We start from the raw sequence: 18,928 nt of genomic DNA, 5'->3' as shown, positions 1-18,928 counted from the left end.
GCTTAGTTTAGTGGGGTAAAACCAGCATTAGAAAAAGAAACAAATTTAATTGTATCCTAAGAAGCAAGGATGAATTACCTTGTGAACTTGTGTTTCAGTTGGTTTGTTTTTTTTTAATGTATGGGTACCGATAGGTCTATGACATATATCTCATTCATTTGCATGTAGGTTGCAGTCAAAAATTTGAAAGTCCCTCAGATCTCTTCTAAGCTATGAAACTATGGTTATACCATGAAGATTTCCTGATTTGGCCTTATTAGGGTGCAATGATTTCAGGGTTCCTTAGCTCTGTCGTTTAAGAGTCTATGATCGTGCATCTCACTGCTCTGCCTACATCCGTGAGCGTGAGTGGCCACTGGCATTTATTTTGTCATATACACAGGGTGTCACCGGGCACTTCAGGTCAGTGCTTTCTCTCCCAGGGTCTACCCATCACTCTCAGACCAAAACGGTCTCATTTAACACCCACAACAATCCTGAGGGCTGCCGTGCTCCCTCCACAACTGAGACAGCGGAGGACGGTGAGGTACCTGGCCCAAGGTCACGGCTATTAAGTGGTGTTGGAGTCAGGATTTGAACGAAGGCCACTTGTCTTTATGACCTTCGTTCACACTCCCTACACTCTCTACACCGAGCTCCTGAAGTTCTGTGACCTCCAGAGTAGATTTCTTTCTTTAACCTTCTCAGAGCCTGTTGTCCTCAGGATGTGATGTTAGGCCATCGCTGACTGTGGCCAGTAGGAGTGGGTGACCCCCAAAGCCTCTTCCTGGGGGTGGGGGTGGGGGACACACAGGCCCTCTCTGATAAGCATATGCACCTGCCTCCCCTCCCTGCCTGTCACTGGCCAGGGGGCACTCCTGGCCACGCCATCCGACAGGGGATTTGTTCTGGGACCAACTTTGATCTCTCCAGCCAGCAGCCTGAGCGGTTTCAGATCCTAGGGCTTTCTCCGGTCCATTGCAGCCCACGAGTAGACGGGCCAGCCCTCCCCCATCTGTCCTTTCTCTGCTGGCACACCCAGAACACCGAGGCTGGAGGACATGAACAGGGAGCATTTCCCCTCTGTGGTAACAATGGCAGCGATAACTACCATGTATCGTTTTGTCCTGAAGTTTTAACCGCACCATCTGTCCCAATTCTTAACTGTAAAAATGGCCTGAGTTGGACACCAGATCGGTTTAGTGGGCAAGTGTCACTACCATCGAGAACACTCTGTCTCCTCATCTGGAGACTGGATGATAGTGCCTGCCACATGGAGTCATCGTGAGAAGTAAACTGTAGACTGCAAGTGGAGCATTTAGTGCGCTCTTGGCACCTGGCCAGCTTCAAGGACAGCCAGCTCTCCTTGTTACCGTTTCCCGGCCCCCCACAAGCATGGCACACCACTAACCGTCAACCGGTCATGCTATTTGGGACTCAGTTGCTGGTTTGGCCACCACCTCACATTATTGACTTGATTCAAACTTAGGGTCAACTAAACCTCAGGTTCTTGAAACTTGCTTCAGGCATTAAATTTCTGTCCTGTGTCTCTGGTTCTTGGCATTCATGTCCCCTGGTGAGGACACAGGTGTTCAGCAAGGCCTGCCTTTTAAGAGTCACCTTAGAGCCCTGACCGGTGTGGCTCAGATGGTTGGGCGTCATCCCGCAAAGCGAAAAGTCTCTGGTTGGATTCCTGGCCATCAGTTCCTAGTCGGGGCACGTGTGAGAGGCAAACCAACCTGCTAATTGAGGTTTGTCTCTCACATCATGGTTCTCTCCCTCTTTTTCTCCCTTCCCCTCTTTCTAAAAGTAAATAAATAAAATCTTTTTTAAAAAGTCACCTATCCGTAGCTCAGTGGATTGAGCACGGGCTATGAATCAAAATGTCGCAGGTTCGATTCCCAGTCAGGGCACATGCCTGGGTTGCAGGCCATGGCCCCCAGCAACCGCACATTGATGTTTCTCTCTCTCTTTCTCCCTCCCTTCCCTCTCTAAAATAAATAAATAAAATCTTTTTAAAAAGTCACCTATCATTATGTTAGGTTCATTAGTCTCTATTCTTAAGTAATATCAAAGTATTTTCTTTAATGTACAGAGATGAACAGTTCTCTGTCCCCAGCCAAAGTAGTACACCCACCCTATGTGGAGGGGAGATCGAGGCACAGGGGAGAGTACCCAGTGCCTCCGAGGCAGAGCCGCTGCGTCCCACCAGCCAGATGCCCTCGTGTGAGCCTCTGCCTTCTTCCCCAGGTTCATCTTCCCTACCACCCGGCTCGGGGCCGAGAGCCAGTTCAGCGATTTCCTGGACGGGCTGGGACCAGCCCAGATTGTGGGGCGACAGACACTGGCAACTCCACCAATGGGTGAGTCTTTTGAGGGTGGGGGTGAGTGGGGTGATGGCAGCCACACAGCAGAAAGGGTGAGCTCAGTGGGGCCCCTGCGTGACCCAAGCAGCAGGAAGGAGCCCTCATTCAGGCTTCTGAGGCGTGAGCCTGGCACTTGTGCACCACCCCCACCCCGCTCAAAGGAAGGCCCCCCCGCTGCAGCCTTGCCAGCACACTCCCTCCCTCACTTCACCACACGCTGTGTGTGCCAGCACCTCCACGTGCTGGACATAAATGGTGGACGGAAACTGTCGTGACATTGACTTTCATGGGGTCTGTTCTGTCACCAGTTCTCTGGTGGCCTTGGGAAGGTCTCTTCTTTGAGTCTGCTTCCTCATCTGTAAAATGGGAATAAAGATACCTGCCTTCCTTCTGCAATCTATTTATGGAGTTTGTTTGTTTGTTTGTTTTGATGCTCTGCATGAAGTATTCCATTGACACCTTAGGAACTGTGTCTCATTTGACTTGTTACTCCTGACAGTGTCTGGCACCTAGAGTCCTCCAGTAATTTTCTCACCCCCTTTCCTGCTGCTAGGAAGGACTTCTGGAAGTCTGAACTTGGTCATCTTAGCTGTGGTTCTGGCTCCCTCCTCTCTCTCCCTTAGCTATTGGATGCACTGGCTTCACGCAGCCCCTCCCAGGCCCAGCTTCCCCAGAGATGCTGCCTCCCTTCCACCCGCTTTTCCATTAGTCTGACTTAAGCAGAGTCTGACCCAGACATCTGCACTGACCTCACAGCAAATGAGGAAGCCGAGTGCAGCCAGCGCCCAGCTGTGAGCCACACAGTGAGCTGGGTTTCATTCCAGGCCAGGACTCTTCCCGCTGCACTGCCCTGTCTTCCTCCATGTGCTCACGCAGGAGCCTCTGTCTGCTGGGAGAGGGGTCCATGGAGACCCTCAGAAGATGAGCATCAGCTCTCATCTGGCTCAAGGGTTAGACCTGGCTAATTGTCAGCCCTTACTCTGAGACTCTTAAGGGCCTGGGGAGTCTGCTTTCCCCAGCCCTTGGCCCAGGCAGCGAGAGGGGTCCATCACTTCTGTAAACCAAAAGCGCCATCACAGCCTAGAACTGTGTGTGTCGTGCCCCCTGGTGTCCAAAACTGGAAGTGACAGTTTTGCATTTGCCCATCTTGGGGATGTTCAAGTGAGACAGGGAGGAGATCAATTCCTGAAACATCCCCTCCCACTTCCCTGTGGGAGGTCGGGGTACTTGGAGGGAGGGGGATGAATTCAAGAATGTCTTTGTTTGTATTTGCATCTTCCCAGGTACCAAAAACAAACAACAGCATAATGGCTCAGAGAATCTAAAATGGGTGGTGGAACCCACAGTCTGGCCTATTTTAATTTTTCTGCACCAGGCGTATGAGTCTGCACCCCCTTGAAGGATGTTCCAAGTGACTAATGCATAATTTCAAATTCCAGCAGAACCTGAACAGAGCCAAGGGTTCTGGAAATCAGATAACTGACAAGACTCCACCATAGAACTGGCCGCAGCTGGATAACCCGTTCTGTGGAGCACAGTGAGGGGTTCTTAGTGCTCTGCTCCTGGGACGCCTGCTGGCCTGCCTCCCCATCGTCCCTCGGCAGGGACGCAAGCAGGTCCTCCTTCCCAGGGAGTGCCTCGTGTCCTGGGCAGGCTCATGTCTCAGCATCTCTTCAAGCCGATAGTCTTTGTCTATCTGTTTGGCTTGTGTTTAGAGGCGTGGCTGAGGGCTGCTGTGGAGAAGGTGAATAAGAGCCTCAGAGGCCACAGCCTCCCTCTGGTTTCCTGACACAGGGAGCTCTGGCCCCTGACTTGCCTATTCTGCTCAGTAGAACAGAAGCCCCTTGGTTAACCAGACTTAAATGGGGGGTTGGCAGCCATTTCTGTCCCCAAGCATGTCCCTTGAGGGTCAGGCCCTTGCCCTGCCCCAGGGGACCTTTTAGACTCAGAGCCTTCCTCAGCCGATTTAAAGTGGTCTCCGGAGGGCAGTTCTCACACATGCAGTTCTCTTCACCTTGTGCCCCGCCCGGGGTTGTAGTGTCTTCTGCAGACCGGCATTCTGCACAGCGCTGGCTGCTCTGCCCTGGTCTGGCTCTGCCTGGACTGTCCCTCTTCTGCCTTGCAGGGGACGTGCATGTTGCTATCATGGACCGGAGTGGCCAGCTGGAGGTGGAAGTGATCGAGGCTCGGGGCCTGACCCCCAAACCTGGTTCCAAATCCCTTCCAGGTGAGGCTGAGCAGCTGGGAGAAGGACTTTGGAGATGGGGTCCTTCCAGGGAGGGGTGTGCAGCTGGGCTCTAGGTCTAATGAGTCCTCAGTTCCCTGTTGGCCTAAATCGGTCTTCCAGACACCGGAGCCACGGCTCTCCCGGAAGGCCCGTGAGTAGGGGCAGGGGTAGGAGAGGACGGAGGAGTCAGTGCTTGAGTCAGTCTCTTCAACCTTCTGTCCACCAGTCAGCTCGCCCTACTCCCCCTGCTCACCTCCAGGGCCACCCAGAGGTTGGGAATGGGGTGGGGCATAGCAGTCTCTCCTGGACCCCTCCCCACCATGTTTTCTCCCATCCTCAGCCACCTATATCAAGGTTTACCTGCTTGAGAATGGGGCCTGCTTGGCCAAGAAGAAGACAAAGGTGGCCAAGAAGACCTGTGACCCCCGGTACCAGCAGGCTCTGCTCTTTGACGAGGGGCCGCAGGGCAAGGTGCTGCAGGTGAGTGTGGTGGAGCAGCTCTCGGAGACTGCGAGTCACAGTTTGGAATGCGTTCCACTTATGATTCATCCCGTGCCAGGTGCCTGGATATGCACTGGCCGTTTATTTTCACAGCCCAGTGAGGTGTTACTGCCCCTGGTAGATTCATAAGGACACCAAGGTTTGGAGGGTAACTCGGTGGTAGCTGCTTTCCGAGTGTGACCTCGCTTCAGCCTCGAGATGATCCTGTGAAGCTGGTGTGATTCTCCGCATTTTACAAATGAGGAAGCAGTCTCAGAAAGATGAAGTGCTTTGCGTGAGGTTTCAGCTAGGGGCCTAGGGACAAGCCCAGGTCAGGGTAACGACTCTCACCCCAACTACGTGAGAGTGACAAACCCTTCACTATGGTCCTGGGAGGAAGGGGTCATCATGCCTGTTTCATAGATGAAGTGACCCAGGTGGCAAGAGGTTACGTGGGCGTAGAGCACAATCCTGGGTTCAGTCCTGAGTTCAAGTTCTGGCTTGACTGCTTCCTAGCTGTAGTATGATGTGAAGATAAAGTGAGAGATGCCTGTAGAGGGCCTCCCGTAGTGCCTGGCACAGACAGCTGCTCGCTAACTCTCAGCAGCAGTGGGGTTGAGGGGCTGTCGGCCTTGGCTGAGGCCACGTAGGGGGTGAGGGGAGGCTTGCGCCCGGGGCTGTCTGGGCTGTAGGGCTTCTCATCTAGGGCCGTTGCTCCGGGCTGAGGCGGTTCTTCAGCAGGGGGTCTTGGAGTGCACACAGTAGGAACGGATGAACCCCAGGGTTCTGTGGGGGAAGTTCGGTCTTGGTTGTTTTGGTTTCTTATATATATTGGGATTCCATTTTGAAAAACGAATTCACCAATAAAAATACTTCAAAAATCACTGAGCTAATCTATTCCCTTCTCCCAGTTTTATGGGTGGATGGGAACCCTGAGGTCCAGTGAGGGCCAGGAGCTTGCCCAGGCCCCACTGCGAGGCGGGGACAGAGCGGGGGCTCTGACCCAGGTCCCGGAGTCTCCGTCTGCTCCTTCCTGGAGGAGGCTCCGGAAGTCAGGCCCGGGTCCATTCCCAGCTCTGCCACCAATGACTGTGTATCTTTTGGTTCGTTAAGTAACCTCTCTGAGCAGCAGTTTCCTCCTTGTGGAAATAATACACAGTACCTCCACCTGGATGGTTGCAACAATTGAGACGATAAATATAAAGTCCGTAGGTTGGAGCCTGGCACTCCTTAAGTGCGCAGTGAGCTGTTGCTTGAAACCAGTGAGCTGTGGCTCTCTCTGTCCCATCTGTGCCCTGGTGAGACGTGTGGGCTCCTGGGCCCACTGCCCAGCCGGAGTCGGGGAGGCGGCTCAGCTCCTCTGTCTTCCTCCCCCGGTAGGTGATCGTCTGGGGAGACTACGGCCGCATGGACCACAAGTGCTTCATGGGCATGGCCCAGATCATGCTGGACGAGCTGGACCTGAGTGCCGCCGTCACCGGCTGGTACAAACTCTTCCCCACGTCCTCCGTGGCAGACTCCACACTCGGCTCCCTCACCAGGCGCCTCTCCCAGTCCTCCCTGGAGAGTGCCACCAGCCCCTCGTGCTCCTAAGGACCTCGGGAAGAGGCTGGGGTGCGGTGTGGGAAGGGGTGCCTGCTGGCGCCCCTCCTCCTCCCCTGTACATAGTCTCACGTCTTTCTGGCCCCTCGCCCTGCTGCATGCCCGTTGGCTGCTGGGCACGTCCCAGCTGGCAGTGGAGAGTGTAGTCTGTGTGTGTGTGTGAGAGTGTGTGTGTGTGTGCGTGTCCGTGTGTGACCATGTTTTATCCGTTCACTTGTCTGGGTATAGTCAGTCTTGGTGACCACATGGGCTGAAATCCGTGTCCCTCTGTGTCTCGTTGAAAAGAAACCTATGTGAGTGTTGTGTGGACATGACTGCCCCTCAGGCCAGGGATGGAAGAGGGGGACGCGGCCCTGCCTGGTCCTGCGCCGGGGCAGAGCCCGCCTGTGCCTCTTGGTGGTCCCTGCTGAGTTTCCTGTCTTGTTCTTTGTTCCGCCTTTGCCTCTCCCAGCACTGCTGCTTTTTTTGAGGAATGTAGCATCCACTGTAGCTGGCCACCTCGAGGCCCCTCTGGGAACCATGATGCCCCTCCTCCCACCCAGCGCTCTGGCAGCTTTCCCCACCGAGTGCCCCTGCAGCATGAGGCATGCCCATCTAGTGCCCTGGCCAGGGCCCGGGGAGCAAAGATGCCCGGGGAGCTGAGGGCTTGGAGACCACTTCCTCCCTTAAACTGGAGCCACCTCCTTCCTACAAGCAAAACAGGAGGAGGTCTTAGTTCCCAGGGTTGCTGGCCAGATACCTTAGAGGGAAGTTCCGCTACCTCCCTTAGCACTGCCCTTCACCTCTAACCTCCCTCCACGCCAGCTCACCTCTGACATGCCAAAGGAGCCCTCCCAGTGGACCCCCAGAGGTGTGGGCGGAGCGTCTTGGCATCCAGGAGGCAGCCCTCAGAGGGGATGTAATCTGCCAAAGCAGACAGTCCTCCCCAGGCTGTGAGGGTGGCCCTGTCCCCAGCAGGGCTCCTCCAGGTGGAGGGGGGCTGTTTGCTGGGATAAGAAGGTGGGGGCTGCCAGGCTCTGAGCCACTGCTGAGGATCCTGTCTGACATGTGGGGATTAGCTGCCTGAAGTTAACCGTTTGGGGCTCCACTTTTTGTTCACGTCTAGGCCAGGGTTGCTGTCTGGGAGCCTCACGTGAGCCCCAGCGTCCTGGCTCCGCAGACAGGCTGGCTCTGGACCCTAAACTGCCACTGTCACCAGCTCTGTACAAGCAATACTCACCCCTCTCAGCCTCCCTGCCTCCGTGTGCCCTACCACTGCCCTTTGGAGAGTGGCCTAGGTACCTGCCCTGCCCTGCCCTGCTTTCATTCCACCCACCTGGTTGGAGCGTCCCAAAGCCACTCAGACTCTGACTTGATCTGACAGCTGGGCCCTGTGTGTGGGGACCAGTGCCTGGACCCTGTGAGGTGTCTGCTGGGAACCCTGGAGTCTGGCTCAGGAATGCTTAAGTCTGTCCCTTTCCCCACCTCAGGTCCAGGGTGAAAGGTGAGAGGTAGCCCAGGAGACGGACACAGCAGCCCTGGGGTCCATGCGGTAGGGGGCGAGCTCTCTCTGTCTCCTCCCCAGGCGTGGTCATCCCCAGCGCTGCAGTGACTCTAACCAGGACACCCGCCCGAGGGGCTACCCAGGGACAGTGCAGAATCTCAGAGCCGGAGTGCTCAGGCCATCAGTGACCAAAGCGGGACAGGCCTGGAGGGGGACTGTGAGAGGGGTAGGGGGCGGAGGCTCTCTGGAGACACAGCCACCGCCGCCAGAGGGCCTCCTTTTGGGGCGGGATCCACATTAGGCTGAAGCCGGAGGCCAGTGCCTTTCCTCCAAAGGGGCAGAAACCGGGACCCCGTCGGTCCTGCCCACAGACAAAGAGTAGGTGATACGATGAGCTTCTGGGCTTCCGTCTCCTGCCCGAGCCTCCGCTCTTGCATCAAAGACGAGAAGTGTCCTACGCGCAGAAGAGAGGGAGGAGGCCACGGGGCCCTTTTCTCTTTCTGCAGAAATCCTCTCCCATTGTGGCAGCTGGCTGGTGCGCGCATTTCTCGTGTTTCTCGAGTGAAGCAAAGGGCTCCGTGCTCTTGGGTCTGGGGGTGGGGAGGGGGAGACACCTTGCTCACAGAAGGGCGTTTTTATGTCCTGTCCGAGATGCATCCACCTCCAGAGAGGTCACCCTTGGGAGGGTGTGAAAATACACGCGGGGCGGTGGGATTATTAGTGATAGTGCAGACATCAGCTGAGGTAGCACCGAATGGTGATCCGTGCAGCCACACCCGGGGTGGGGGAGGATATCACCCTCATTCCTCAAGGGCCCAGAGAGACCATGAGAGAAGGTGGGAGCTGCCCGCAGAGAGGCTGCCGCTGGGTAGCTGGAGGCCGGTGCCCCTTGCCTGGGGGATGAGGGAGGCTGGTTAGCACGGGGAAGTTCCAGCCAGAGGCAGGGCCTCCTGGGTTGCTAACTGAGTCTGAGCTGCCTACAGTCCCCAGCGGCCAAAGCTGCCCAAGGGTTGGGCTACTCCACAATTCCACCTCTAATGGGAAGTCCTTTCCCTGCAAGTAGACTTTGGGAATTAGTCTGTTTAACCCTTTGCACCAAATAAGTGACTAATCCCCACTGGATTTTCCCCCATGAGGGTGAAGTTGCGTGAGGCTGACGTATGTGTGTGATGGTGACTGGCTGGACGTGAGGATCTGTCGTCAGCATCCCGGGTGCAGGGGCCTGCCTGAGAGGCCGCTCTGGCGTCCACCTGTGCCAGAAGAGGAGGGGCTCCGGCATCACCCCTGGCCATCCCTGGGGTGGGGAGCATCTCTCCTTCGAGGAGGGGATGGTGGGGGAGGAAGGAATGTGACCTCCCAGAGTTCTCCCTGATCTGGGACCCAACTCACTGCCAGGGACAGTCTCTGGTCCAAATGCCCCCACAGCCCAGGTGGAACCCAGAGCTGATTACAGACCGGGGCTCTGTCGTTCCACCTTCCTGCTCCGGCAGGGTCCGTGGAAGATACGGCAGAGACAGAAATGGCCCTGCAGCGATGCCGGGCTGTGGGCAGGCCCCGTGACAATGATTCAGAGCATCTGTCTTCACATTTCTCCTCTGTTCGATCTGTCCCACTTCCTTCGTTGACTGCTTCCCTACAGGGAAGTCTGTGATGGGCCTTCAGTATGAATCAGGCTCCACTAAATGGGCCAGGTCTCTGTTTGACAAGGGGGATGTGATCCTTCAGGGAAGAACCATCTCCAGAACTGCTCCCCATGCCGTCTCCGCCACCCCCCAGCTCTTCTAGGGAAGGAACACTCTGAGGCTTTCGGAATGTGGCAAGTCCCAGGCGTGGCCAGGGCTGGCCGAGGCAGAACCCAGGAGCTGCCAAGAGGGAGCACCTGTGTACCTCATCACTCGTGGGATCACTGCCCCTTGCAGCGCTGAGGTCCAGCCCCTTTCTCCCAGGGTCATGACGCCCACCGGGGCAGGCATGCCTGAGCTCTTCTTCACTGCCAGCCTCGAGGAGAGCAGAAGCGCCCCCTTTTAAAGATGACAGGACACTCCAAGAGTACTTCTTTGGAAATAAAATGTAGCACAATCTCAGACTGCGTTACAGGAGCCCTGGCACCCAACCAGGGTTCTTGCTCTTCGCCCCACTGCCCAGGAGACCTGTGCTCCTCCCCACTACTCCCTCCCAGGCCTCCACAGCTTCTAATACCTCTGATCCCCCATCTTCCTCTGCCCAGAAAGTAGCAGGACTTCAGTAAAGCTGCTGTTCTCTTTCTCTGATTGCTCCCTGCACTGTGCAAACTCTGCAAAAAATTGCTGCCTTTGTTTGATATTGTAATGAGTTGTCCTTCACCTGGGTGGAGAGAGATGGCACGTCATTCAAGGCCAGGGGTGGTCCTGCAGTATTTCTGCAGTGGCTGCAAGGAGATGGAAAAGACGCGGCCCACTGCCCTGCCGACCCCCACCTTTCTCTTCCTCTCCTCAGTGTTTTCTCCACTATCCTGACATGTAAAGAGGGTCTTTAACATGCTGCTTCCGGTACTGCATCATCTTTCACCGGATGATGGGGGCAGGGGGGATGGGAATGTGGACTGTTATCCCCCCGCCTTCTCCCTCTAGTCTGCTTTCACTCAGGTTAGAAGAGATTGATTGGGGCAAAACGAAGCAATCACTATTCAAGGGCAGGGGAGTGCCTCCTGACCAGGCGAGGCCTGATGGGGGCTGGATTGACCTGGTCCGGCCGGGAAAGGGTCATTCTGAAAGCGTGCCTGAGCATCTCAGAGCAATGTCAGTGATGCCAAAGAGAGCAACTTGGCCTCCTTGGGCACCGGCTCCATGTAGGCCTGCCCGAAGGTAGGGCCTTGTTCTCTGACAAAGGGCTTAATCTTTCCATGTAGCAAAGCAACTCCCCCTCCCCCCAACCCTGAGCTCGGGCTTTTGTGGGCCCAGCATGGCTGTGCCTGTGAGGGAAACACACCAGAGAGAGAAACTGGCATTCTCTCCCCAGGGGCCTAGACAGGTCGGTGGGGAGCGGGGAGTGCTCATTGAAAAGCATAACTGCTTTGGCAAAACCTCCCAACGCTCTGGTTGGCAACTTGGCCAGTGAGGACGGGGTCTTGGGCTTCCCGAGGACCTCACCCCAACTCCAGGAAGGGCCCCTGGGACCGGGTTCCAGAGAGCTTGGCTAACAGAAATGAGCCCTGGGAGTCCCAAGGGCAACAGAGCATCCACCCCGTTGGTCCATGGTCTGGACAGCTGGCGATGGACCATCAAAGGCTGTTACATAAAGTTTGCCAGAAACAGTGCCCGTGTGCAAGACTCCTCACTCTTCTGCCTCCGCTTTCTCAGCTGCAAAGTCAGCGCATTTGCTAGTGGATCCATGGTTCCCTCCAGGTTTTAAAAGTCTGATCTGGAGCTGATGAGGGTTGTGAGCCTGGCGCACCTGGCACCCAGTTCCTCGGGCTGGTTTCCTCCAGCCCTGGGTGCCCACGCTGGGTGCAGGGGTCCTCATCTGTCCACACCCAGTGCTGCTTCTGACAAGAGCTCTCGGAATCCTAGCAAATGCTCCCACCTCTTTGTGGTTTATTCTTATTCTTGTGTCCTGATGAGAAATAATTAAGAAGTGTCTACAGTGGACAATTTTCAAGGTGCTGATGTGATGTTACAACCTCAGCTGCATCCTGTGTAGGTCAGTATCCCCACCAGCAGGCGAGGCTGGGCCGGTCCTCGCTGCTGCTTCTAGAATGACATCAGTGGGAGAGTTGAACATTGGAGAATTTTAAAGGAAATGCTCTCTGATGCATGGAGGGAGGGAATTTATTTCCCATTAAAGTATTTTGCTTCTTAAAACCACTCCTCCCTCCAGAATGCCTTTTAGCAGACACCATCTCAGCAGGCAGAGTGGCTGCTCTCATAGCAAAAGTTGGCCTGATTGTTCTATCCACTCCTTTAGAATATAAATTCACAGGAGGCAGGAACCCTTTTTTAGAATATCCAAATGCATCCTGCAAAAACGGAGATAGCTGATAGGGACTGACAAGCACACTGTTTAGGTAAGAAGCAATTAGCTTTCTATATCTGTGCTCTATACATTTTCTGTGTGCAGTGTCTTTCCGAACTGGTCGTGGCTCCTGGGGGGCAGGTGGACAGCTGGGAAGGACTTGCTGGCCGTTCGTACAACGTTCTTGCCAATTCCCTTGAGGAGAAAAATTCTTCACATGGCTTCTGCATGTACAGTATTTGAGCAGCAAAAAAAAAAAAAAAGATTAAAGTCAGTTTGAAAATGGTTTCGTGTGTTGCTTTCTGAAGATGGTCCTTAGTGCTAGGAGGGAGGACACAGGGCTCCAGGGGACTACTACAAGGAGGGGGGGTGCCTTGACTGGGAGGCAGGAGAGAGCAGTGCCTTTCAGGAAAAAGGCCCGAAAAACATACGACCTGGGCTTCCGACTCCAGCTTTGGAACTCAGTTGCCCCAGTGGCGTCCTGGGGCCATGGAATCTGACTGGTGCAGGCAGCTTCCAGGCTCTGCCTCCCAGGGTCCCTGTTTATAGGCCCTCAGAGCCTTCTCACCCACAGACTGCACACCCCAGGGATGCTCGGAGCCAAACAGAGGCGAATGGGAGATGGAGCTGAGGGCACTGCTTAGGACCCACTCTCGCTGTTCAGTCCTTTCTGAGCTCTTGTGTCTAGCAGCGCTGCTCAGGCTTGTGATTGAGGCCGTCTCACTTTGTTCACGCCTGATACAAGCAGTAACATAGCAGCTGACCTCCAGGGCTGTGAACTGCATCCATCATTGATCCCTGGAGCACCCTTGCTTCCGAAAGGGACAGAAAGGTATGTTAACATTTAGTTAATTCTGGGCAGTGCCGTTTCCTCCTCCGGTTGAGTCCAGGGGTATAGCAGATGGGTAAAGGGAGTGTAGCAGTCAGAGCTCTTGTTTGCTGGGAAAAGGCTGGCATTCCCAGCGCAGACGCCCTCCAGCTGGCCTCCACTATGGTGGCTCTGGCCCTTGGCTTTGCAGTTCCAGAGGGCACTGTCTTGAGGGAAGGCTTGCAAGACCAATATATGAGCTCTAATACTCCCAAGGTTGTGTCTGTTCCATGTTTGCTTTCTCCCTGAGATATCCCACACACTCTCGTGTGTTTAAGAGCTCCCAAGCTTCTGGACAGACAGCAACGCCCCTCACTAGCCCCCCAAAAAGGGAAAGAAGGTCAGACAACAAAAACAAATCCAGAGAAAAAAGTTCTAAAGGATTTTCTTTAGACAGAAGGAATATAGTATGTACTCCACAGGGTTATTGGGGGATTAAAATGAGAATATGTTGAAAGTGCTCAGAACAGTACCTGCCACATAGTAAATGCTCTTCACTACTATTTAGGAAAATGATCCTAGACGGGAGGGCTGAGATGCACAAAGGAAAAGTGAGTAAGGAAGTGGGTTTTTTAAATTAGCAAATATTGACATACTTATATTGTAAAACTCTAATGTTTGATTTGTGAAATTAAAAAATATAAGCATGAACTAAAATATTACACAGTAGTAGCATAGAAGTTGGTCCTTGGAATGTTCATGGGGAGAATAAAGACATTGAATAACCTCAATCTTCCCTAAATATCCATTCTAAAATCTAGAGTAAATACTAAGAAGATAGAATCTAGTAGATGGAAAGATCCTATATACAAACTATGAAATCCAACAATGTATTAAAAAAACCATGATAATCAAGTGGTATTTATCTCAGGAATGCAAGGATGGTTCATTATTATCACAGAAATTTATCGCTGTAATTCACCACATTAATAGACTAAAGGAGAAAAATCATTATTATCCTAATGTGGAAAGGCTTTCGATAAGGTTTAATCCCATTTGTAATAAAAACACTTAGCAAATAGAAAGTAACTTTCTTAATTTGATGAAGGTCATCTACCAAAAAATCTACAGCAAACATTATGTTAATGGGAACACTGTACACATTCTCTGTAAAATTACCATCATACAAGGAGGTCCACTATCATCGCTACCACTGAGCAGAGTTCTAGGGTTCCTGTACAGAGCCATAGAGGGGAAAAGAAGAGGTGTAAGAACTGAGAGAGAAGAGATAAAACTATAATTTATACATAATTTGATCGCTACCTAGTTTTTAAAAAAACAGCAAGGTTGCTGTATACAAGATCACCTTCCAAAAGTCAATTGGATTTTTCTATAACAGCTATGACTAATAAACAATACACAGATATTATACATAATAGCAATTTAAATGATTAAGTGGGGATTGTTGGAAAACATATGTAATCTCTATGGAGAGAATTTTCACTCTAATAACAGAGTTGATGATCTGAATAAGTGAAGAGACATTCCCTGTTCTTAGGTGAGACAGTTTAACATAAAGATATCAACTCTCCCCAAATTAATCTATAAACTCAATGTAATCTAAATAAAATTTCAATCTGTATGTTAAGAACTCTATTAAACTTTCTCTATGACTTCTATGCAACAACATAAGTCCACTAATGGTTAAAGCAACTTCTGTTGAAACAAAGGATGAGCAGACTCGCCGACTGACACGTGTATACGTGAGAAATTAGTATGTGACAAAGGGGGCACCTTAAAACAATGGGGGAAATGGATTGTTTTCCTAAAACACATATTAGAAAAACTGGTTCACTATCTGGACAAAAGAAAACCCCTATCTAAACCAAAATAAAAAGATAAGTCCTGGGAATCAGGGGAGGAGGGTGGGGGTAGGTGGGGTGGAGGGGTAATGCAGACAACTGTATTTGAGCAACAATAAAATTTTTTAAAAATACTTAAAAAAAAGATAAGTCCCAGATGGTGTGATATACTCAAAAGGAAAGGTAAAATGTAAAATCAATACAAGAGAATGTAAAAGGAATATTTTTGTGAACTAAGGGCAAGAAAAACCTTTAATATTTCAAAAGCACAAATCATACATTAAAAATTGTGTAATGTGATTACATTAAAAGTGAAGATTTATATTTAATGAATGGCATCATGGACAAAAGTTAATGAACAGATTACAGAACAGTAATTTACGAGGTCAAAAAATGGCGAGAGATTAACAGCTACAATATACAAAGAAGTCCTGCAAGACAACCATAAAAAGACAACAACTTCTGTGGAGAAAATAGGCCAAGGAAATGAACAAGCAAACTTCAAAAGCTAATAAGCACATGAAAATAGCTTCAGAATCACTATAATCAGAGAAATGCAAATTAAAAAATATAATAATGAGATATTGCTTTATGCCTATACTAGATTGGCAAAAATTAGAAAACAGAATGATGCTAAATGATGACAGGGATCTGGAGATGCAGTTGGTGCGGCCAGTTTGCAGACCAAACTGATGTTACTCAGTCCAGGTACGTGCAAACCCTGTACTCTGTTGCAGGAATGTAAATTGGTGCCCCCACTATGGAAAGCATTACGGAGGTTCCTCAAGAAAAAAAAGTAGAACTACCATAGGATCCAGAAATTCCACTTCTGGGTATTTATCTGAAGAAAACAAAAACTAATTTGAAAAGATGTATGCACCCCCACCATGTTCATTGCAGCATTTTTTTACAAAAGCCAAGATATGGAAACAACCTAAGTGTCCGCTGATCGATGAATGGACAGAGAAGATGGTATACACAGCATATACAATGAAATATTATTCAGCCATAGAAAAGAATGGAATCTTGCCATTTGTGATAACATGGATGGAGCTTGAGGACATTATAGTAAGTGAAATATTCAGATAAAGAAAGTCAAACACCATATGATCTCACTTATAGGTGGAATCTAAAAAAACAAAACAAACAAAAGACAAAAACCAAGCCCATAGATACAGAGAACAAATTGGTGGTTGCAGAGGGGCTGGGGTGGGGAGTCAGGAAGTGTGGGGTGGAAAAAATGGGTGAAGGGGGTCAAAAATTCCAGTTATAAAATAAATAATCATAGGTAAATAATGTATAGCCTGGTGACTATAATTAATAATGCTATATTACTTATTTGAAAGTTGCTAAGAGAGTAAAATCTTGAAAGTCCTCATCACAAGAAAAAAATATTTTTCTGTAACTGTATATGGTGCTGGATAGTAACCAAACTTATTGTGGTGGTCATTTCACAGTGTATACAAATATTGAATCTTTATATTGTACACCTGAAACTAGTATAATATTGTATGTCAATTACCCCTCAATAGAAAATACTAACTCTAAAATAAAAGTAAAAAGATAAATTGGATTTCATCCAAATTAAAATTTCCTGTCTTTGGGAACTTCCGGCCAAGATGGAAGCATAGGTAGACACATTGTGCCTCCTTGCACAACCAAAATAAGGACAATTTAGATACAAAAAACAACCAGAACTGACAGAAAATTGAACTGTATGGAAGTCCGACAACCAAGGAGTTAAAGTAGACACAATTCATCCAGACTGGTAGGAGGGACGGAGTCAGGCAGCTGGGCAGAGAGGGGTCAGGGCAAAGCGGCAGTGAAGGACCAGGGTGGGCAAGGCGGCTGCTGGGGGAGCAGGCAGTCTCACATTCATGAGCAGATAAACCAGAAGACGGCGGGGCCCAGGCTCCCAGCGCAGGGAAATAAAGCCTCAAAACCTCTGACTGAAAACACCTGCGGGGGTTGAGGCAGCCATGAGAGAAACTCCCAGCCTCGCAGGAGAGTTCGTTGGAGAGACCCACAGGGTTCTAGAACATGCACAAAGCCACCTACCTGGGAATCAGCACCAGAAAGACGTGGGGGAAGTGACTGAAATCCAGCAGAGAGTGGAGCAAGAGCCATTGTTCCGTCTCGGACCCCTTCCTCCACACACAGCGTCACAACGCAGCGACGTGGTGCCCCAGCCTGGTGAATACCTAAGGCTCCGCCCCTTGTACGTAGCAGGTGTGCGGAGACAAAAAAAAAGCCCAAACAAAAGAACAGATCAAAGCTCCAGAAAAAATATAACTAAGCAATGAACAGATAGCCAACCTATCAGATGCACAGTTCAAAACACTGGTAATCAGGATACTCACAGAATTGGTTGAGTGTGGTGACAAAATAGGGGAAAAAGTGAAGGCTATGAAAAGTGAAATAAGAGAAAATGTACAGAGAATCAACAGTGAAGGGAAGGAAACTGGGATTCAAATCAACAGTTTGGATCAGAAGGAAGAAATAAACATTCAACCAAAATAGAATGAAGGAACAAGAATTCAAAAAAATGAGGAGAGGCTTAGGGTCTCCCGGACAACTTTAAATGTTCCAACATTTGAATCATAGCAGTGCCAAAAGGAGAAAAGGAAGAGCAAGAAATTGAAAACAATGAAGGAGAACTTCTCCAAACTGGCAAAGGAAATAGACTTCCAGGAAGTGCAGGAAGCTCAGAGGGTCCCAAAGAAGTTGCACCCAAGGAAGCACACACCAAGGCACATCATAATTACATTACCCAAGATAAAAGATAAAATCTTAAAAGCAGCAAGAGAAAAGGAGACAGTAACCTACGAAGGAGTGCCCATAAGACTGTCAGCTGACTTCTCAAAAGAGACCTTGCAGGCAAGAGGAGGCTGGAAAGAAGCATTCAAAGTCATGAAAGGCAAGGACCTACATCCAAGATTGCTCTATCCAGCAAAGCTTTCATTTAGAATGGAAGGGCAGATAAAGTGCTTCTCAGATAAGGTCAAATTAAAGGAGTTCATCATCAACAAGCCCTTATTATATGAAATGTTAAAGGGACTGATCTAAGAAGAAGATAAAAAATATGAACAATAACAAACACAACTATCAACAACCAAGCCTAAAAAAATTGAACTAAACAAACAATAAGAACAGGAACGGACTTATAGAAATAGAGATCACATGGAGGATTATCAGTGGGGAGGAGAAGAGGGGAGAATGGGGAAAAAGTACAGGGAATAAGTAGCATAAATTGTCAATACAAAATAGATGGAGAGGTTAAGAATAGTATAGGAAATAGAGAAGCCAAAGAACTTATGTGTACAACCCATGGACATGCACTAAGGTGAGGGGATGGTGGTGGGAGACAGGAACAAGGAGGAGGGGAGTAAAGGGGGGGATGGAACAACTGTAACAGCATAATCAATAAAATATATTTTTAAAATTTCCTCTCTTTGAATGACACCATCAATACTCATAATAAGTTGATGACTTAATAAGAAAACACAAGTAAAATATTTGAACAGACGTCACAAAAGGAGATACACAACTGCCAATAAGCACATGGTAAAAGCTCATCACCCATATTCATCAGGGAAATGCATAACTACTAGAATGTCTAAAATTTAATACTGGCAATTAATCAAGTGTTGGTGGATTTTTGTGAATTTTTTAAATGGAAATATAAAACAGTACAGCCCTGACCAGCATGGCTCAGTGGGTTGGGCGTAGTTCTGCAAAGCAAAGTGCCGCCAGTTCAATTCCTGGTCAGGACACACGCCTAGGTTGCAGGGTGCTTGCTTACCAGAGGGAACTGATTGATGTTTCTCTCTTGTATCACATGTTTCTCTCCCTCTCTTTCTCCCTCCCTTCCCCTCTTTCTAAAAATAAATAAATAAAGTCTTTTTTTAAAAATGATACAACCACTTTTGTCGATTTCTTATGCCTTTCTTATACATTTACCACATGGTCCAGCAATCCCACTCCTAGGTGTTTATCAGGAAAAAATTAAAACATAGGTTCACCCAAAGACAAGAACGCTCCCGGCAGCTTTATCAATAATTACCCCAAATGGGAAACAATACAAATGTCTAACATGCCTGGCAGGCTTCAACCGGAACACAGAAACCACGC

The 18,928-nt window shown here is 50.0% G+C and overlaps 1 protein-coding gene across 1 annotated transcript; it reads left to right on the top strand.

Moving 5' to 3' along the window:
• The first annotated feature begins 1,545 nt into the window (after positions 1–1,545).
• LOC114496906 (regulating synaptic membrane exocytosis protein 3-like) lies at positions 1,546–12,410 on the top strand. Its single transcript, XM_036027484.1, has 5 exons — positions 1,546–1,555; positions 2,211–2,342; positions 4,471–4,572; positions 4,913–5,052; positions 6,433–12,410. The coding sequence occupies exons 1-5, from the start codon at positions 1,546–1,548 to the stop codon at positions 6,643–6,645; spliced, it is 597 nt and encodes a 198-aa protein (XP_035883377.1). The 3' UTR covers positions 6,646–12,410.
• The last annotated feature ends 6,518 nt before the right edge of the window (positions 12,411–18,928 follow it).

This window comes from Phyllostomus discolor, chromosome 5, assembly GCF_004126475.2.
Source record: "Phyllostomus discolor isolate MPI-MPIP mPhyDis1 chromosome 5, mPhyDis1.pri.v3, whole genome shotgun sequence".
NCBI classification, from domain to species: Eukaryota; Metazoa; Chordata; class Mammalia; order Chiroptera; family Phyllostomidae; genus Phyllostomus; species Phyllostomus discolor.
This window is presented reverse-complemented; position numbering and strand designations above follow the sequence as displayed.

Excerpts from the sequence above, each read along its gene's own strand:
- LOC114496906 (XM_036027484.1), top strand. Across the intron at positions 4,573-4,912 it reads TGGTTCCAAATCCCTTCCAG|CCACCTATATCAAGGTTTAC; the intron begins GTGAGGCTGAGC and ends TCCCATCCTCAG. Across the intron at positions 5,053-6,432 it reads CGCAGGGCAAGGTGCTGCAG|GTGATCGTCTGGGGAGACTA; the intron begins GTGAGTGTGGTG and ends CTCCCCCGGTAG.